General features: G+C 33.1%; 2 protein-coding genes across 3 annotated transcripts in view; both read left to right on the forward strand.

Moving 5' to 3' along the window:
• LOC126773667 (hemicentin-2) overlaps positions 1-12,780 on the forward strand; it is a 106,354-nt gene extending 93,574 nt beyond the window's left edge. The window contains exons 3-15 of one of the 2 annotated variants that reach the window (XM_050494728.1): positions 2,796-2,945; positions 3,728-3,911; positions 4,335-4,529; positions 5,302-5,496; positions 6,016-6,087; positions 6,462-6,582; positions 7,219-7,362; positions 7,899-8,083; positions 8,390-8,545; positions 8,759-8,875; positions 9,409-9,442; positions 10,201-10,405; positions 11,454-12,780. In XM_050494728.1, coding sequence (XP_050350685.1) covers positions 2,796-2,945; positions 3,728-3,911; positions 4,335-4,529; positions 5,302-5,496; positions 6,016-6,087; positions 6,462-6,582; positions 7,219-7,362; positions 7,899-8,083; positions 8,390-8,545; positions 8,759-8,875; positions 9,409-9,442; positions 10,201-10,396 — 1,749 coding nt within the window. In that variant the 3' untranslated portion in view covers positions 10,397-10,405; positions 11,454-12,780. The remainder of the gene's footprint in view (positions 1-2,795; positions 2,946-3,727; positions 3,912-4,334; positions 4,530-5,301; positions 5,497-6,015; positions 6,088-6,461; positions 6,583-7,218; positions 7,363-7,898; positions 8,084-8,389; positions 8,546-8,758; positions 8,876-9,408; positions 9,443-10,200; positions 10,406-11,453) is intronic. The other variant, XM_050494729.1, reaches the window with a different exon arrangement.
• A 7,308-nt stretch (positions 12,781-20,088) lies between these two features.
• Positions 20,089-22,953, forward strand: part of LOC126773669 (G-protein coupled receptor Mth2-like) — a 64,046-nt gene continuing 61,181 nt past the window's right edge. The window contains exon 1 of the mRNA XM_050494734.1: positions 20,089-20,617. Within this exon, the coding sequence (XP_050350691.1) occupies positions 20,177-20,617 (441 nt within the window). The 5' untranslated portion in view covers positions 20,089-20,176. The remainder of the gene's footprint in view (positions 20,618-22,953) is intronic.

Here is a 22,953-nt window from a genome sequence, read left to right on the forward strand (position 1 = left end):
ACAATATTTCTATTCTCTATTCACACGAATCCTTATTTGAATGTCTTTATTGTATTACGTATTCCCATTCTAGTTTTTATTTCGTGTATAATCTGACTGTACCATTGGTTTCTAAGTCGACAATACGTGTCAACTACGCTGTTCTATATTTGGTATAATAGATCGAATTGGCGGTTTTTTATTGATTTTTTATGAATAGAAATATGTAATAATAGTTAAAAGAATTCGAATATATTGAATTCAAATGAGTTAGACAAGATTGGAATGAAAAGAATATGGATTTTTAGTTAAGAACGCGGGTTCTTATCGCATTATTGGAACGTATTGTTCATGTTCTTAATTTGGGTTTATTATTAATCTCATAAAGCTGTAACGGCCCAGTGGTTTCTTCTGTGTTTAAACCTGGATAAGTACTGAATTTTCATATAGTTAAATTGTGTTATAATACATCTCGTGCTTGGCGGTGAAGGAAAATATCATAGAAACCTGTGGGAAATTCAATGTGGGCAAGTCGCATCGGAGCAGCGTGGTGGAGTAAGCTCCGAACGTACTCTTCAACAAGGAAAGGAGGTCTTAGCCCAGAAGTGGGTCATTTGCTCTTGCTCTTAAAAAAACATTATATATTTATTTAGTCCTTTAATTGACATGCTACACAGTCAACGACGCAGCGACCAATATATATTTAGTCCATCTTAAAATACAATTAATCAAGAACATATTAATGTGCTGATATTTACAAATTTAAATTAATCTTTCTGCTGAAATACTCAACATACAAAACAATGTTTATACTAAGAATTACAATTCTAAAATAAAACAATACAATTAATTAATAAGTAAAATAAGACTCATAAAATCATTATATTTGTTATTACAGCGATGGACATGTTACAATATTCTTTTCAATACATACATTTTATGTACGTTAAGTTTTTTTATATACATTCAAACTCGCTTCGTAGTGGAAGTTGACCCAAAGGGTCTCGTTAACTCTAATAGGATTTACCCAACCCATTTAAGGACACTTACTGTAGGCCTATCTGTAAAAAAAACTCTAAACTCACCGCAGATAACGGTCGTGAAATGTCAGAAAGTTATATGCGACATTGATCATAATAATAATAATATTTCAAGAATACACGCATAAAAATAATATATCAATATAAGTCGGTTGTCGACATTTGACAGCTGAGTAATGAAGTGACTTCTTACAGAATAGCAATGCAAGAATTACTTTTTAATGCAAATATCTCAAATCATAATGTTTTTTATTTATTCTTTAAATAAGTACTTAATAATTTATATAATATGACAAAATATTATTAACTTTGATTTAATTGAATTTGGCTTATAAATTGGTATTATGGAATTGCAACAAAGTTTTAAAATTATATTATGGCAACAAATAAATAAGAATGGAAATGAGATATTATTTCAAGTACATGAAGTTCAAATTGTTCAAATACCTATTTAACAAGGCCTGCTCATAATTTAGAACTTAAAAATGTATCAAAGTTTGGTCAATATCGCACTTTTTAAAAACTTACAAAATCGCCATATTAATGGATACACTGTACTGAAGTGTCAATATCTTCATACCAAATATCTAATTTGCAACATTTTTATAATAAAAGCACATGCAGACGTTTTATATCAAACGAGCATCAATTCAAACGAATTCATCCCTACAAAGAACACGCTTCCTTTGCTAACTCGTTTTTCAATTCAGAAGTCTGACACAATCGACTTGCAAAGTCGACACAGAAATGTGCTTTGAACATTCCATGAAATTGCGGTCTATTTGACTTTGACAACAAACGTTTAAATATAACATGTAATAAACGTAATCGCTTGCTGGAAAGCGGTGCACTCTAGATAATTGTATTGTAGTGATATCGGTTAAATCTGATGCTTCAATTACAAATAGCTTTGTTTGTTATTTGAGTCTAATAACTAAATATTAAAACATAATGGAGGCCAAGTGGCTAGAACACATGGAGCTTAACAAACAATTGTGGGTTCTATCCCGGGCAAGAAATACTTTGTTTCATGTTCTTAATTTGTATTTTCTTTTTTTTAATTCATCTTGTATATATCTGTGAAGGATCACAGCCGAATACAAAATAATGTAATGAAAACTGTATGTGTTAAAACAAAATTTAGCAACATGTATATCCACCAATCTGTATTGAAACAGCTTGGTGGAGTAAGATCCATACCTTCCCCTCAAGACAATCGGACATTAATAATTGTTTCTTTAAAATAATATAAGAATAGGGCTTAAAGTTATGATATTAATCATATGATAACCATTTTATTCGGATAATCACAAAATTGTTGGTAAAGATTTTCATAGACTATTATATTATGGGGTTTTTAATGGGGTCTGAAAATTCAAAGTGTATCTCTGTGAGTCTGTCTGTGGCATCGTAGCATTCGACGAATGGACTGATTTTGATGTGGTTTTCTCTGATCTTAAGATGGATAATCAGTTTATTGCCAACTTTTACAAGTCCGATAGATTTATAATGGCGGTTCCGGTCGCGACGACTGTTATATTAAAATATTAATGAGTACTTATTAGAAAGATAAATGGCCAACAAACACATTTGATAGTTTAACTTTTAGAATATTAATGACATATACAATATTAATGATATACATTAGTAATGACAAAATGAAATAACAAATCTGCGATATACATAACTAACGATAAGAATGGAAATTAAGAAAATTTAGAGCAATAAGAAGTAAATAAAAAAAGATGTTAAATGATTAATTTGTTATGTTCACAGCCCGTTGGCATATATCGTGGCAAATACGAATGGGCAAATGAAGATAGTCCCATGGGTGGTGATTGCTCTTTATGGGTACGCGCAGCTACGTTGCAGCTAGATGATGGCCAGTGGCAGTGTCAGGTCACCGCCAGCAATTATGATGTTCAGGTAAACTTGTGCAAGTACTAAATATAAATAGTTTTTTTTATTCTATATAAGGACACTATTTACTAATAAGACTTTGTAACTTACAAATCTATAAATCAGCCATACATACATATTTACACACTCATCCTACTTCACATACAAAAATATATCCAAATTGAGTTTGTACAAAGCTTATGCTATGGAAACCAGACAACTGATATATTACATATACTACTTTTCTTTTGTAAATACATACTATATACATATACATATACATAATTACACCCAGACTCAGGACAAACAGATATACATACACCAAAAATACATATACACACAACATATTACAAACATTATTGTGGTAATTTACCTACATATTTGATACAATGTACCTATCCGAGGCTTAAGTTTATATATCTATAACAAAAAATACTACTGCGAATTATAAATTGCTGTTGAAACAATTGCGCATGACTTTTATAACCCAATGGCCGTACGATTCGGTTACGATAGTCATGCGTTTAATCATATATATAATCATAGTTTTAAACAAATCCGATACGACCGGAAAGAGTTCAGGCACAGACGTGCTTTCCGAGGCACGGGAGTGTAAACAAATAATTTCCAAACTCGTGGCAACAGAGGATTTCTCTACATAATAAAAAAAAATTAACTGAGCCGACCCGGGATTTGAACCCAGGATATCAATATCTTCGACTAGCTTAGATTAGCTAAACTAACTAGAACGTAGACCAACGAGGCAATCACATCATAATTATGCAATCATTGAATATTCTGAATTACAGGACGCCCTGTCTAGTCCACCTGCAGCTCTCGCCGTACGAGTTCCTCCCCAAACACCAAGAATACTTTACAATGGATCCCACGTGTTGCCCGGTCAGAACATTACGGTGCCATCTGGAGGCCGTGCAACTGTCGTCTGCGAAGCTAGATATGGAAATCCACCAGCCTATATTGAATGGTATTTAGGTAAGTTAAAAAAAAACCTATCATTATATAAAACAAAGCTTATGTACATATAATTTGGAAAGAAAATATTATATTTCATTGGGAACAGTATCTATTAAAAAATCTAAATTAATATAAATATTGACCGCGTGAAACGGTGGCAAAAATGCTAGCAAAATTGTTTGTTCAGACGCGTTTCCGATGATCTATACAAAAAATAAACCAGGCCTCTATTCACCAGTAGAGGCAATAAGTAGATTTATATATTGTAGAAACGAGAGATTGTTGTAAACGTCAAAAGAGAAATAAGTATTTATTCTTATCAGGCATGCTTATCTCTTAAATATATTTATTTTTAAATAAAGAATCAAGTTAGATAAATAAAAGTACTCGATTTACATTTAAGAGAGCTAGTGTATAATTTAGGACTATTTATAATTTCAGAGAAAGAACGATTGACAGCGTGGAGTCAAACCAACTCATCAGAGGTGGAACGTCCACGTGTGTGGGCGGCGCGTTCGGTGCTCGAGCTGGGTGCGACGCGATCAGCACACGGCAGACAACTGTCTTGTAGAGCTCATCATCCATCCTATCCGTCTCCATATTACAGGGACTCATACACGATGCTAGATGTCACATGTGAGTTGTATAACTATAATTATGCAATATCAATAATCTCTATATTGCGTAAAGAGAAAACTTTGTAAAAAGGTGTGTTAAGCACACTATGCGCACGGAGAGTTGTGAGATTTGACATGGTTATAATGTATATGGACAATAATTACAGTAAACTAAACTGTATATATACTTGTGTAATAAATTCATAATATTATATAAGATAGAACATTCATAGTGTACGTCTATACTGTCAAACAAATATTGTTCGTTGTCAAACGCTTTTTGACCTTTCATTGGGCTTACTGTTTTTTGCCATACCGACCAGTTTTCGCCAAGTTTAATTCAAAAAAAATATTTGAATATTAAATAATCTCATTTTTATTAGCAATGAATTATGGTCGAATTTTTACTTCAAACTCATCTACTTAATAATTATTTCGTAGAATTAAATTAAGTAAAAAAATTGTTTTTAATCAGTACCATTCAGTTTATGTCGATGCTATTAACTCGCATTTACTTATGAAATTTGTTTATTCAAAGAAATAATATGATAATAAGAATAATATACGAGATCACGAAGCTGCACAAAGTCCTTCCAGCAAGAACAAGGTTTTTATTGATACGACGCTATAGAAATTGAAGTATACTAATTCTTGTATAATTTCTGAACTAATTCTTTGCGACTTTACTTGGCCTCTTCTTCTTTTGCTATCTGCTTCTATATTATCGTTCAACAAACTTTAATAAGAGGATTATATTATTGTTGAAATAATTAACGCTGTTTGCTTTATAGTTGTTCCAGAAGTATCCATAGTTGGAGCAGATGCAAGTTCCCTTGCGAGTCTCGAAGAAGGTTCCAGTGCGTTGACCCTCGAATGCAGAGCTGATGGGAATCCTAGTCCTTACGTTTGGTGGACTAGAGATGGACAAGTTATTGCCACTAATGGTGCCAAACTTATAAGAGCTCCAATATCTAGGAATGATTCTGGTACATATACATTTTTTTTTCTTTTTAGCAAGGTAGACTTCCACTGTAAAAAGTATTATATGTGGCGGCATACCAATATAAACTTCTCCACCACTAAAATCGGCAATTGTGCAATAATAACACTGGCTCATTCACCCTTCAAATCAGAACAAAGCAATACAAATGATTGATTTTTGACATAGCGTAACTAATGAGAAAGTGATTCTCATACGGATGGATTTATACAAAACCGTACCACCGGTTCGATTAACTTGAAGGTAGATTAAAAAAAGTTAGCCAAAATATTGCAAAGCTACTCAATGTTGTTGATTTCAATGCTGCCAACCGTGAAATCTAAGTTACATCTTGTGACATTAATTGTACTATTTTACTGAATAATGAGACCAGAACACAACGACCTTCTTTTTGTACTATTATACTGTATAAAATAATTGGTACCTGTATTATAACTGAACAGTTGTTAACTTTAATAGATTGGTTGTAGTGACACCTTAATTTTTACGTGTTTTTATTATCCAGGTATATATGGATGTCAAGCAAGAAATTCACTGGGAACATCTGATTCTGTTAAAATAGAAGTTGACGTCAAATGTGAGTAATAAACAAACAGTTAACGTACTTGACGGTTTTTTTCGACATTTTAACTAAGTAGAAGTTTTACGTTCACCCTAACTTTGTAGAATGAAGATTCGATTTGATCATTCGTTTAATACATACAAAGTTTTCTTATAATATTTTTGTGTTATGAGATAGCTTTTGGTATGTTTATCACATGAAAAGAAAAATCTAGAATGATGTTTTTTCCCATAATTTAAGGCACACAACATACACGTTGAAAAAGGCAATTAAAACTTCACAGAGATACTGTACATATAAGTATTGCACAGTACTACCATTATAATTGTATCACCGATTTTTAATCACTATAAGAAATATGTTTAATAGCTGTAATAATATTTTCGTAGTTCCGCCAAGAGTAACATGGGTTGGACCAGACACAGTCGTGGAAGCAAATCTCTTTTCTGAGGTCACTTTGGAGTGTAAGGCGGAGGGAAATCCCTCTCCATCTTACCAATGGTACCACAAGTGAGTACATGTTTACATTCTGTACATATATAAAACAAATTCTTCGACATTATTCTTAAAAAAAATCCAAAATTATAATACCAAATGGCAATCTTTTTTTATTTAGCAAGGAGGAAGTTTTTATTTTTGAAAATCAATAAGTGTAAAGTATATATATTAACAAAAGAAATTTAAAAAGAGAAGGTTTTCTTTAAAATATTTGCATATAATAATATTCTCATTAGGTATTACTTGTAACGGTTTTATAATAAATTATGATATCCCAAAAAAATTGTAATAAACAAGATAAAACGCTAGTTAGTAGCAATGTATCAATACGTTATAATAGTACCTCTGAAAACATTAATATACTCGTATAATATGATCAGCAGTGCTATTCTGTAAGAACAGACTTGATTAATCACCCGTGAATTATTAACAACCAACTTAAATATACTATTTTGGTGTGTGTATTCTTGTAATATTATAATTATTATGGTTGATATCGCATGTCGCTTTTAAACAATTCTCGACCGTTTTCTGCAGTGAGTTTCGAGTTTGTTTTACAGAATATCCCTAAAGCCTCATTCGTATTAAGGTTCACTGTAGTCCACTTACATTTACCGGTATGAATTAAAATAATAATAAATGTTACAGTCCTAATTTATCATCAATGAGCGGTCACCTCGATGATGGGTACCCGATATCGTCGACCCCGCAACTATTGCTTCACAACGTGTCATACACTCAGCATGGTCGTTACACGTGTATCGCTACAAACCACATTGGTCTTGAAGAAAGGTTTGTACAATATTGCCAATAGTTATGTCCTCCAGACCGATTTCGGCTACGGCGGTCAATCTCAAGAGAGATTAGCCAACTACGCAGAAGATATTATAGTGAACGTGTGTGCGCAAACACAGGTGCACTCTGTATTCCCTAACTCTCATAATCCGTTGGGACGGCAATCCGACACGATCGGAAAGAGTTCAGGCGCAGGACGAACAGCTTCACGTGCTTTCCGAGGCCCGGGAGTGTACACACTTCCAACTTCCAGACTCTGGGCTGCTATTGAGATTTTTCTGATTTTCTGTCAGAAACCTAATAACATTTTATTGACCCGACCTGGGAATTGATCCCAGGACTTCCGGGTCTGCGACCTTACATCAAGCCACTAGACCAACGAGGCAGTCAAGTACTTATCTTGTACTTGCAAGTCAAGTTATTTGCGAGACTGAGTAGAGACTATGTAATTAAAGCAAAATACAAAATAAAAAAAATGCAAACGAGACATTTTTTTATTTATTGATTGTCAAATTTTTACTCTTTTTTGTTAGGAGTCACCAGTCGGAAGCCGTCACACTCAACGTGCTGGGCCCACCTGTGGGCGCAGACACTAGTGCGGCGCACGCGTGGAGTGGGGCGGAGGGCCGCGTGCAGGCTTCCGTGTGCGCCGATCCGCCCCCGCGCCGGGCCGCCTGGCTCTGGGGGAGCTTGAGACTCGATGTTCCCTCACATATTGGTTAATATTATTATTTAATTGTATTGTATCTCCAGAGTATATACGAAATAGTTTTATATTATAAATAGTAGAACGGCATGGGTCACAATTCTACGGTCATCAGACTGAAACGATAGGTTCGTTTGTCTGATGAGAATGTGATAGAATATGGCTCTCAATATTTCTATTAACTGCGACAAATTAGGGTAATAACTGATTTTCGTTGGCTATAATATTAAAATTGATTTGCTTAATAATCCATTCTAGATAAAAATCCATTTTATCTTAATTTAATCGTAATATGATCTTATTTTATTATGCCCTTAGGTCGTTACAAAACTCTGGAGCCTACCAACATCAATGGCTGCTATCGCTACACGTTGCTGATCACCAGCACGAGCATGTCGGACGCGCGTGTTTACGTTCTACACGTCGAGAATGAACGTGGCTTCTCCTCTCACTCCGTTGCTCTCACCGTGCACGGTGAGTAACGGTGATGACGCTGGTGGTGGTTGTGACGGTCCTGCTGAAAAACAGTTGCTGCGCAAATATTTGTTGTTATTTTTAAATTTTTGTTAATTGTTAAAATATTTGATCTTATGTTGGAGTGTTTTTTTTATTTTTATTTTTTTTTAAAGTGTGCCACTAATCGGAATACAAGAAAATATCATGACCGTGTATAATTTCTTCACGCAGAGAATTTTTCGCTAACAGAGACAGCACACGTGGCGCCGCTAATCGCTGCTGCACTGCTCGTGGCGGCATTGCTCGTGCTCATACTGTGTCTCGTCGTGCGCTGCAGGAGAAGGAGAGGTGAGAATACAGTCAGACATTACAGTATACTACAGTCATCGAGGTGAACGAGGACCAAACCAATCAGTTGATTGTAAATTCATTGATATAAATAATTAACCCCCGACGTAACAAGAGGGGTGTTATAATCTTGTCTGTGTGTATCTGTGTTTGTCTGTGGCATTGTAGCCCCCAAACGATCTGTTCATGACGTGTTGACGATCTGTTCAGGCGTTTGAAGATTATTATCTCATTTCCTATTTGGCAAAAGGATCTAACCACCTTTCCCGGATCTGATTGATTTTAAATTGCGGCCCCCACACGACGACGCTTTCATTAGCTTTATACTTATATATAAGTACTAGGTACTTATTATAAAGTTAAAGGGCCAACAAACAAATTAGATTTTTTTACTTGTTAAGAGGTTTTTTGCGTTTTTTTGTGTGGGTTATTTAAATTTATGTTTTTATTATTAGTTTTAAACGTTCGATGATGATAAAGTGACTTTATTTTATTTACGTATATATACAAATTGTTTATTTCTTTGCTTTCAGAAAGCGTCGAATACAAGACTGATGATTTAGATAGGTAAGCTATTTTAAATTTGTTTTTTTTTTATGTACATATATTTATGCCGTTTTATATATATATATATATATATATTTATATTTCGCGGATTCGAATAAATGGATTGCCATTTTAATGGCCGCCATTGTGGTCCAATATGTTGATTTTATTAAATCAGTCAGTGCGCACGTCCGGCGCTGGCGCTGTCCTGAGAGCAAGAGACCAAGAGACTAACGGGGTCGCTCGACAAAATGATCACACGCGCTACTGACACACTCCTTTATATTTTATATTTCCATCAGTCGGCTAAATAATAAAATAGGCATCCGTCTTATATTTTTCACACTTGACGTCTGACAACCGACCAACCTACATGACATACATCACTTTGTGTGGTGTTGCTATTCTAATAAGTGACGTCGTATACCCGCTTAAATTTATTATCTCTGACATATATAAGCGTTAATAGCGCAATAATGTACGGTCCTTCTTCCGACGATTACGATCCTTCAAACCGAACCTCACTTTCTGGTACCCACTGTATATTCGTGCCTCGGAAAGCACGTAAACCCGCTGACCCGGCACCGGAATTCTTTCTGATGTTCAATTTCCAGTCCCACTGCATTATGAGAGTGAGGGAATATAAATTAAGTGAGGGAAATATATATAGAGTGCACTTTTGTACAATAATATACTCCTGCGCAGATGATTTGTTGCTCTTAAGAATGACGTCAATCATCCGTAATAGATCCTTAAAAGTTGTTTTTTTTTTAAACCAGTGAAAAGACGGTGCTCCCCGCTGACGCAGTGTACTCACCCCGAGACCAGCCACGGACCGCTGCTGTATCGCGGGTAGGGGCAGGGTGTCCGGAGCGAGGCGTCGGGGGAGTGGGGAGTGCGGGGGCGCGGTACTCCCCCGGCGCACTGCAAGTGCGACGCGCGGCCGTCGTACTGCAGCCCCCCACCACCGTGTGAGCTGCACAGGTGTGACGCACTACACTATTAACTGATTTTAAATTTTTGTGTGATATAATACTGCACTACTAAATAAATTATCATAATAAATGACATACGAAATATATTTAAGCGGTTGATGAGTACGGTAAATATTTCCTAAATTTCAATTTATTATTCTACCATAAGATGCTTCAAGGAAGCTTCTTATAATAAAATGTTTCCCTCTTTTGTGTCCACAAAATGATTTTATTGTGTTTTTCATGGAATAATCCCCCAGTAATCTACCCTACATTCCTCTCTTCTCGTATTTCTACCGTTTAAGCCATTGTAATCCTACTGTGACTTTCGAATTGTTACGGATTCTGCAGCCACATATCATTCGAGATTGGGATTAGTGCATTAGCATTTTTATAAAATAAACAGTTGACAGAAAACAGATATAAATAATTAATACTATATATACAAATAGATTTTGAAAGAATTTAAATGATATATGGAGGATATGATTTCAAGGATACGAATCTTAAAATATATTTTTAAACGTGTAAATGGCAATATCTCTATTTTTTAAGTAGACAGAGACATAAGTAAAACCAAATTCATGAATTATGTATATTCTTGATTTATTAATATTTTATAATTTCACTCTGATTTCCTCAAAAAGATTTTTCGCTGCATTTTTATAAATGTTATTACTCTCAAATAGCAACAGAAACCACCCGTCACCTATTCCATTATTGTCTCTTTTATTAAACAAGCTTTCGTTTATCCACCTGTCACCATGATTCAAAGTCCAAACGACGTTTAATTACTCTGAGTGCAGACATGTAAATCAACTTGGCATTTTAAGGTATTAACATAACAATGAGCAATATGAGCACCGTCACGCTTATGTATCACTAAAACAAAGTACATTTTGCAATAACATATTTTCCCCTTATGGATAATTTCGAGCAATTATACTTTCATTAAATGATGAATGATTTCTACGAAATCGACTAGTTTTACACCTAAATATTACGTAATTCCAATTACTACGACAACAAGCGATTCAATGTAGTTTTTTATTTCATAGGCAGCAATTTCATCGTTGGAAAAAGAAGCCAAAGAAAACGTTTATGCGGTAAATGATCCGCATATTCAGTACGAGTTAACTATAAATAAGCACGGGGAACCGCCTAAATACTTATCGCTGTCTAAGCCTCTAACACACCAAAGAACGCACGCTTTTGATCCGCATCATTTTAAATTTAATGAAATCAATAACAATTATTATAATGAAAATAATTTTTCTACATTTAAAACTGATCCAAGACACAGAAAATCTGACAGAAGTAATCGACGTAATTATAAAAATGAGCAGAGCTACTCATGTCAAAGCAACCAAGATGTTCAGTATTCGATTAACCCACAATTCGGATTGGTTAGAGCTTCTGAGAAAAATTACATGACTGACATACAAAATAAATACACTCCTCGTTATAGTTTTTATAATAAAGGTCGAATATATGAGAGAAATAATTCGGGAAGAAAGAGTAAAGTTGTAAAGAAAACCCAAGATAAAGATAATGATTTTAAAAGAATTGACCCTAAAAGAGCCTCAAACGGAAGTAAAAAGGTTAAAAATATCGAAATTCATAATGAGCCAGTGCAACAAAATGAAAAAGAACGTTATTTTGAAGAACTTAAAGCGGAACAAAAAGTACAAGACACTAACACAAACTCGATGCCCCGACCTGGAAAGGTTAAAGAGATCGCATCAAGATTTAATAGGAACAGTAGTGAAAATTTAAGACAATCAATGAAAGAAAAAGTTGAAAGACCAAAGCCGATACAAAGCTACGATCAAGCTTATCTGGATCATGTATTTCCTGACGCTGTAGAAATTTAGAATTACGACATAATGTATGAGAAACAATAAATAGATCTCTTAGTGTTACGTGCTGTTCTGAGTGAAGAATCTTAAGTGTAAATTTAAAAACATTTTAGTACTTTTAATCTATAGGATATTTATTGACGAAACTGCCACTTTGTCATTATACATAATTGCAGTCTTGGTAATTTTATTATATGATATAAATCATGGCCATATTGTTTTTATGATACAGTAGATTTTAGGATAAGAGCATTTCATGACGTTTAATAAACTCAGCACAAAGACGCTTTTATTATTAGATTTATCATATATTGTATATTTTAATAACATCGTGTTATTATAATTTTTATATATATATATATAATTTCCATCATGTACTTAAATATAAAATTATTTTATTTATTTGTGATCAAATATCTTACTTTTCAATAGTTTTATGGTTCGTTACTGTTCAATCTATAACGTGTATAGTCTCTTTTTGTAATGTTTTGTATTGTTGAATTTTAACTGTATTAAATTTATAATTTACAAAGCTAGTAGTTTTCTCTATTCCCATATGAATGCACATTTTATTACCTTAGCAATTCATATACAATTTCATTACTTAAATTACACGAAGGCAATAAAATTATAAAAGATCGTTTACTTTATCCACACCGCTTCAAAAGACAAACGTGTGTTAAATATTAACAAGAACTCTGTTAAAAATGAAATTGGTTTTAAAAATTTTTATTTTCATTATATATTTAAAAATTATAGTGTCATTGAATGGCCAGACGGCAGAGGACGTTGCTCTGATGAAAATATCAATGATACAAAATTTTACATGTTCAAATGATAAAGTTTGTTTTAGTAAATGTTGTCCACTAGGATTTGCTTATTACCGTAAAGCAAAACGTAGCGGTTGCATCACTATCGATCAGTTTGAAACTGATTTATTTCTTCAATCTAAACATCCAATAAATTATCGAAATTCTGTGTTGTACTATATAAACTTAACCGACGCATTCGAAGTAATGATCGGCGTGACTTGCAGAAGAAAATATAAGGAAAGTAAGCCGTTTTTCATACAAAAGGTAAGTATATCCGATTTCTATTAAATTCGACATTTTATAATGTTAGTTCTTTTAACCTCGAGTTATGTGTATTTTATTCTCAATTAATGTTTGAATCAATTAACGTATCAATGAATATGTTTTTCTTTTTTTTAATTTATTAGTCAATGTTAGAAATTGGGCAAAGGTTCCACCCTTAATTCATTATCGTGTGTGTTAAAATTTCCCAAAGGAAATTTGTTTCAATTAATTAAACCCGAATTTATTTGGTTCTCAATTGATGAGACTTTCAATGAAAATTAAACCGTGTGGGTTTTTATATTAGTGTATTACAGTCAAGGCGAACAAATACGCTAATTAATGAAATAGTCAATTAGAATAATGACTATTCTAAATTATCTGACCATCATGCAAGTGGTCTGTTCATTGGCTCACTCCATGATCAGTTTGGTCCACCTAAACCATTAGTACAAACATATTTCTTCAAAAAAAGAGTCAATTTACAACACATTATTTGAAATCATTTAAAACCATAATAGGCTTACAATTCTATTTGATGAATTTAAATATTTAATACTCTTTGTTTATTAACTTAATTACGTTCAAGTTATATGCGCCGGTATCGTTATCGTGCATTAATTTCTTTCTAAAATATGATTGTTTCATTGTAATATGGGAGTGTATATTTCTAGGAATACATACAAGATCTGATTAACCGGTTTATGGGTGTTATATTCAAACTTAAGAAACTTTATTGTTTCATAAGATATTTTAAAACTTATAAGCAAATATACATAATTATGAAATAATGTATATATTTATTTAGCCCATAGACATTGCGAATAAGGAATATTAACAATTCAAAGCAATTTTGCGTTGTTTAGGTGCTTAAAAAACAAATATTTATCCAATTAAAATATTCCTTTGAAATATATAAATACATCGGATTCGGATTGGAATGTTAAGTGTTCTTAAAAGTCAGTCAAATGGTTAGTTAATAGGGCGTTTGCCAATTTTTTAGCTACTTTACTTTTAGGATTATTTTTAGTCTTATTACAAATAATTCCTAGTATTTTATTCATAAAGTCGTGAGCAATGTGCAAATGTTTGTCATGCTCTGTATAACTCAGTAGAGGTAAATAACCAATCAGAGACATATAATTTAAATTAGTTGACAAATCGTTAACTCAAAGTCGGTTCACCTTGAAAGATATTGTCGAATTATACGTGCGAAGTGCAACGGTGTCTCGAAAAATAAATGTATGCTACAGATTATCATTACAATGTGAGTAATATTATAAAATTAATGTATTTTTAAGGATAACTTGTCTAAAACAATATTTACTTTTGCACATTAAGCTTTCGCTATGTATCCAATTTATATAATATTATGTTGAGGTTTGCACCTGACGTCATCACGAGCTTACTATCGAGAAACGTCGTGCAAAATAAAAAAAACTATGAACTCGGCTAAAACGTGAATATAAAATTATATAATGTCAAGAAATAATTTACAAAAAATATATATTAGTTTTTTTTTTTAGGTAAATTTATAATAACCAAATTTACAGACGTTGTTTGTCTTCCATAATTTCGAGTGACGTCATTTTTTATATCATTCTAAACTGCCAATATCTTCAGTATACATAACAAGGATTTCATTTTCAAAAATTTGAGGTATACCGCGTTGTTCAACTGCGGATTTGGGGATTGACACTGTAATGTTCTCACTTTAATTCACGATGTAAGGACGGTATTACAAACTAAATAAGATATATTATATTTTACATACGCTATGCACACACACCGTCTTCACTTCGCGCCAATTCCAATATCCCCGTTGTATTTTTTCGCGCTCCGCGATGTGTGTCACCCGAGATGACAGATAATAAATACACAGATAATACATATTTATACTATAAAATACTAATTAATAATAATATAATAATAATATCCTGGGACATTTTTCACACACGGCCATCTGATCCCAAATTAAGCTTGTACAAAGCTTGTGTTATGGGAACCAGACAACTGATATACTACATATACTACCTTTATTTTGTAAATACATAATTATATAGAAAACTACACCCAGACTCAGGACAAACAGACATGTTCATGCACACAAATGTCTGTCCTGGGTGGGAATCGAACCCACAACCTACGGCGTGAAAAGACAAGTATCTACCAACCACGCCAACCGGCTCGTCAAACTAATTAATATATTATTGAAGATGGATGTACACCACGGACACGTTTCATAATTTTTTCATATCTGTCCAAATTTAGTTAAGATAAGTATTATGTTCACTGAATCAATTAATCTTTATTTTAAAGTTATAAAAAAAATATCGCTGCAAATTCTGAGAACTCCGAAGACCGAAAGACCCGAAGGTCGAATCACTATATTCACAATAGTTAAAGCGGCATTCATTATCATATACGTGATCGAGTCAACGTACCTATGATCATTATTAATAAATTATTACCTGCTTTTTAAAACACCGTTATGTTAGTATAAAACCTGCAAGTAGATATTTGCAAAGCAACATTTGTAAGTAAGTAAGACTTATAATACCAACTTCCCAAATTATGGTCTTACTACTAATCTATAATTATATTCATATATATATATAAATAAACTATGCGCCCGATTTACTCGAACTTTGTAACATTTACTTTTTTTAATCGAAAAACGCATTACGCGTTTCCCCTACGGGAACAGTGGGGGGTATGTGGGGCTCGCCGGTGTCCAAGGCGCCGAGTGCGCCTCGAACATCAGAATACCCACTAAAAACCAGCGGTACCCTTTTTGTCTTAACATATATAACAAAGAATGTTTAATATTACTTACATCGCCAATATCTATGGACGAAAGAAACCTCTTATCATACCTTATAGCATAAAAATATAGACAAATACAATATTGCCAATATAGCATTCATCGGGAAACTACATCCTATTATAATGTCAACGTTTTATGACAATCGTATTTGTAATTTTTGCGTAAAACAAATAAACTTACCTCTTTATTGGTTAAATTTAATAAATAAACATATACAGCAAATTTGTAGCATACACTATATAATTTTAATTAGTTGTTTCAGATGCGAGTCTAGAACTATATTTTAGAGATAGTAATTTATTCGTAATATTTGTTTATTTACAAAATATCTCGGATAATACGTGTAAGATTGATAGGTGGGTAGCTAGTGAAGAATGATTTTACTGGTGGTAGGGCTTTGTGCAAGCTCGTCTGGGTAGGTACCACCCACTCATCAGATATTCTACCGCAAAACAGCAATATAATACTTGATATTGTTGTGTTCTGGTTTGAAGGATGAGTGAGCCAGTATAATTACAGGCACAAGGGACATAACATCTTAGTTCCCAAGGTTGGTGGCGCATTGGCTATGTAAGCGATGGTTGACATTTCTTACAATGCCATTGTCTACGGGCGTTTGGTGACCACTTATCAGGTGGCCCATATGGTCGTCCGCCTTCCTATTCTATAAAAAAAAATGCTTATAGTGAGAGTTTGCGACATATTACAAGGTTTTAACGATCGCTAGGCGTAATTATAATTTTAAGATTTGTTTATTTACAAATATGAATTGAACGAAATCTTGGATAATACCCGTGCAATTGCTGAATGACTAACTCTTGTATAGAATGCTTTTACAGACCACTCTCTATGATATATTCATAAAAATCGATGACGAGGTCGCTATTAAATAACGTACATAAATCTTTATTCAATTATTATTTCAAAGTGAAATGCATATTTTTATGTGGTGAGGCATTTATAACTGTGATCCGCCCACTTTGACGTATGAAAATTGTAATTCAGTGATAGTAAATTTGATTCTTTTTATATACAAAGCCAATATATATATATTCTCACTCGTACACACAACACTGTACATTCAGTATGAAGTGGTTATTATTGCACAAACACAACACTGTACATCAAGTATGAAGTGGTTAAACCTGCATTGACGCGAAATAAAAACAAAAGATAAGCAACAATTCTACTAATTTATAACGGTAACGATACGTTCCCGATTCTTTTTCGATCCAACTTTGATCGAACCGCAAGAGGATCGTTGCTGAGTAGACTATGAAAACCGTTATTAGAATTGAATTTGTATTGATTGAAATTGTTAGTAGAATTGATCACAGACCGCGTTCCTATAAAATAACGTTTCTTAAAACTCAAAGGCGCGATGTCATAAAAAAATATAGGAGCATTACTACTTTAACGAGTCTAAACTCGTAACTCAGAGTAAGAAAAATTTTATAGTAATAAAAATAACATCGTTACATTATAATTTTTCATTTCGTAATCTTTGTATACCATATATAAAATATATATAGTTATTTTTATAACCATATTATCCCTCATGCTAAATATAAATAACGAGCAGATTGCAATGTCCTAATACAACTTGTTAAACCAAACTTGGATATAAATATTCAACTACATTCGTAGTAACAGTAATGTTGTAACAGTTGACAAATAGAATTCCAGTCGTATATAGAAATTTATAAACCTTGATGTATATTTAACATCGGTTAAGATTCACACGTTCTCACCACTAGGCCATCTTGGTTATTACTGTATATTTATATATTTAACTTTATTACGTTTTAAAGTAATAATCATAATGTAGGTAATAAGGCTATTACTTATAGTGATAGTTTTATTGGTGGTGCCTTGTGCAAGCCCGTCTGAGCAGGTCCCACTATTTCTCCACATATAATAATGACCTCCGGACCGATTTCAGCCACGGTAGCCAATCTCAAGAGAGATAAGCTAACTGCGCAGGACATATTATGGTGCACAAGTGTGTGCGCAAACGCAGGTGCACTCCCTATTCCCTAACTCTCATAATCCGAAAGAAAGGAAAGAGTTCAGGCGCAGGACCAACGGCTTGACGTGCTTTCTGAGGCACGGGTGATTACAAACTTCTAACTTCCAGACTCCGGGCTGCTACCGAGAATTTTCAACAGAAAAATCCAATAACTTAGTATTGGGATTTGAACCCTCGAAGGACTTTGGGGTTCACGGCCTTATATCTAGCCACTAGACCAACGAGGTAATCAAGTCAATGCTCCACATATTCAACCGTCAAACAGCATCTTTTTTAAGTGCAACATACCAGAATACAACAAATATGGTCGGTGTAATTTTATTCGGATGAAACTACAAAAATAAAATTAATCAATTACTTGCTCAATTTTATGTTTTCTATGAAAAGACAGTAGTTAATATTCAAATACATGTAGCCTTTTTGGTTTTTTAGTGATTCACGCAAACCTACATAGAAACCCTAAGTATCAGCTTTCACACTAATATATTTTACGTAAAGTACTTCTTATCAGTGGCAGCTAAGGCCAAGAAAAGGCTCGAGTTAAAAATGTGCCCCGCATGTTTAACTTACAACTTAAGTTAGAAATAACAAAGAAAACATACTTTAACTTGATTTGCGGTCTCGGCTTATTTAAGATTTCCTGTATTATGTACAATAAGGGCAAGTTATATTTTGGTCTTCTTTCTCTACTTACATACGAGTCGAACAAAGAACTTTTTTTGGTCGGTCGGTTTTTAGTTAATCGACTTTATTATTATAACTAATTTTAATTCTACTATAATTAATATTGATCACGAATGACAAATAACTCAGTCGTTTACCTAAATGCAAAAGGTCATCAACTTTGGACTCTGTTAAATCTTAAATTAAATCCCTACAAAGTATAGTTAATTTGTAACTTACAATTGAGTTTAACGTTAATTAATATTATTTTTACACGTTATTTTGACTTATTAATGCTTAATAGTAGTGGAGTTTACATCGTTACTAATATTATTCAGGCAAAAGTAAGTCTGTATGTTTGTTACGCTTTGACGTCTTAATTACTCATCATGAAATTGCATACACGTTATTAGCACCTACCTACCTAGCACACCCTCCATTACACGTGGTAATGGAGCGGAGACTTGTTTAATATAATCCTGTAAAATGACGATTCCAAATTGCTTGTCTTGTTCTCTGTGCATACTTGGATAATGGATAAGGTAAAGTAATATCTTGATTTTGGGTAAAATAAACCTTAAATGTCCCACTGCTGGGGAAGATCCATGCGACATATACTGGTTTCCTCACGATGTTTTCTTTTACCACCGAATCAAGAAAAAAATCGATCGTCAGTTAGAATTCGCTAACTTCCCTGTACATAATACATGGATTTTACCACATACTGCATAGCATTTAATATTACCCGTCTGTATGACAGTTTGAATAATTATATTTGCTCAAACAAACTATTAATAACTTTAACGATTTAAAAAGCTATAGTTACAGAGAAATACCGCAATGGTTTGATATCTAACTAACAACAATATTCGTGAAAATAAAGTAAGTATTCTAAAATACACTCATCAATTTAATCTCTCTTAAATAAACTTATTAATTTACCATATTTATGAAATAAATTATATTATATTATACATTCCATAAATATGGTATTGAATTTTAATACGAAGTTCCGCTTTAAAGCGCTTTTAGCTTGATAAATAAACAAATATTATTAATTTAGTTACAGCCTATTAAATGTTTATGACAAAATAATCCAACACTATTTAAATGATTAAAACATTAATTTATTCATGAAAGAAGCTTTGAACAATCAAGCCTCGGGATATAATGAGCTCACAATATGTAGTTAGGTATAAATACAGCTAAAAGCCGCCTCTGAGCGCAGTCTTACCTCTTATTCGAAGCAAAAAACGCGCACGCCACGCGTATATAAAAATCATCGGCGAAATCTTATAACAGAAACTCGCTCCATTTTTAAAATACAAAAATGCGTGTTATTATATTTATAGAGCTGTTTTATTTTTTATTTGTTAATGGACAGCCGTGCAGTGATGGAAATAGTCTTGATCTGACAAACGCTGAACATTTTGAAGGTGGCTTAATAAAAGATGGTGTTCATTTCCCTCCAAATTATATTTATACAAAGAACGTTAGTGGTGAAATAAAAACATTTGGGTGCGTGTGTGAATTTAAAAACTGCTTTAGGAAGTGTTGTCCTTTGGGACAAGTTTTTCTTTTAAATCATTTAGGTACACTTTGTATAGATGAATATGATATCATTCAAACAAACGGCTTAAATGTATCGTATATAAATCAGTTCAGAGGTACTGTCAATATAAATGACACTGATAAACACATGCTGTTCAACGGGACCCCTTGTGATGGACAGGTATATAAAGAAGATAGAGCTAAGTGGTTTATACAAGAGGTAAATATTATTATTTATATTTATGTCTATTAATATCAAATAGATCTAGCTAGCCATCTGGATTTAATGGGTATTGTAAAATACGGATTTTCTAAGCCGATTTTTTATAATCTCAAAACGATCAATACTGTGTATTAACCTTAAAGAATCCCGTAATAATTCTTAATCTACTATATCGAATTACAAATTGTAAATGATATTTATTCAAATAAAAGGCTATAAAATTAAACTAAAGTTATATAAAGTATTATTTAATATCGATGTTAAACTTTTTTTATTTTACAATTTTTATTTTGCTATGTAGAAGACTTACAAATATTATTTTTAAATATGGTATTTCAAAGGTTGCAATTTTATCAAAACTGAATGAAAGGGTATATTATAAATATCATTCTAATATTATAAAGAGATAGATGTTTTGATTATATCAAGCAAAAAATTAAAAAAAAAAAAATCGGGACATCAGCTATATACAATAAATAGTATGTTAATATCATTTGCCTCAATCAGATTATAATAAATAATAATATGTTATATGAATTAATATGAAATATTACTGACGAGTGTCGCAATATTTAATATTAAACATTATAAATACCCTACTATACCTAGAGATACTCATCTCTCAATGATAAAAAGTAGGGTATCAACTAATGGCGGGAAATTGATAATTGATTTGATTTTTGTTATTCTCACTAGGCATCAAACGTTAAATTGTAACTATCTATTATATTTTTTATTACAATACAATATAATAATAATGTCCTCCAGACCGATTCGACCACGGCGGCCAATCTCAAGGCAGATTACCCAACTACGCAGGAGATATTAAAGAGCACAAGTGTGTGCAAACACAGGTGCACTCTGTTCCCTCACTCTCATAATCCGATGGGACGGCAATCCGACACAACTGGAAAGAGTTCAGGTGCAGGACCAACGGCTTTACATGCTTTTCGAGGCACGGGAGTGTACACACTTCCAGACTCCGGGATGCTACTGAGAATTTTCTGACAGAAAAACACAATAAAATTTATCGGCCCGACCTGGGAATTGACTCAGAACCTCCGGCCTTACATCAAGCCACTAGACCAACGAATCCGTCAACAATACAATACAAGAACATCCTTTTTTGTGAGTTGAGAGTAATTTCAATTTATTGCGCCTTTTTTAAATATAATATCTTAATACGCAGTCGAAGAAAGAAATACAAAGACAGAAACGCTATTATATCTAATACACTTTACACATAGATTCTTATATTATATGTATATATACATATTATAGCAAATGTATTGCGAATGGCCGTCAACCCTATCTAAAATTTTGCAAAACAGCAGTACTTGTTGTGTTCCGGTTTGAAGGGTGAGTGAGCCAGTGTAATTACAGGCACAAGGTATATAACATCTTAGTTCCCAAGGTTGGTGGCGCATTGGCTATGTAAGCGATGGTTGACATTTCTTACAATGCCATTGTCTACGGGCGTTTGGTGACCACTTATCAGGTGGCCCATATGGTCGTCCGCCTTCCTATTCTATACAAAAAAAAAATGCTTATAGTGAGAGTTTGCGACATATTACAAGGTTTTAACGATCGCTAGGCGTAATTATAATTTTAAGATTTGTTTATTTACAAATATGAATTGAACGAAATCTTGGATAATACCCGTGCAATTGCTGAGTGACTAACTCTTGTATAGAATGCTTTTGCAGACCACTCTCTATGATATATTCATAAAAATCGATGACGAGGTCGCTATTAAATAACGTACATAAATCTTTATTCAATTATTATTTCAAAGTGAAATGCATATTTTTATGTGGTGAGGCATTTATAACTGTGATCCACCCACTTTGACGTATGAAAATTGTAATTCAGTGATAGTAAATTTGATTCTTTTTATATACAAAGCCAATATATATATATTTTCTCACTCGCACGCACAACACTACATTAAGTATGAAGTGATTATTATTGCTGGGAGAATTTTAAGGTATGAATGTAAAAGGCTATATGGAGAAGAAGAGTACAAAAAAGGTCAACGAACTGAGTTGGGAGTGACATAATTCTGCAAGAATGAGTAACTGAAACTATAATTAGAGACAGAGATCAATGGAAGAGAAAAAAACTGCTTTGACGCGAAATAAAAACAAAAGATAAGCAACAATTCTACCAATTTATAACGGTAACGATACGTTCCCGATTCTTTTTCGATCCAACTTTGATCGAACCGCAACAGGACCGTTGCTGAGTAGACTATGAAAACCGTTATTAGAATTGAATTTGTATTGATTGAAATTGTTAGTAGAATTGATCCCAGACCGCGTTTCTATAAAATA

Source organism: Nymphalis io, chromosome 15, assembly GCF_905147045.1.
Source record: "Nymphalis io chromosome 15, ilAglIoxx1.1, whole genome shotgun sequence".
NCBI classification, from domain to species: domain Eukaryota; kingdom Metazoa; phylum Arthropoda; class Insecta; order Lepidoptera; family Nymphalidae; genus Nymphalis; species Nymphalis io.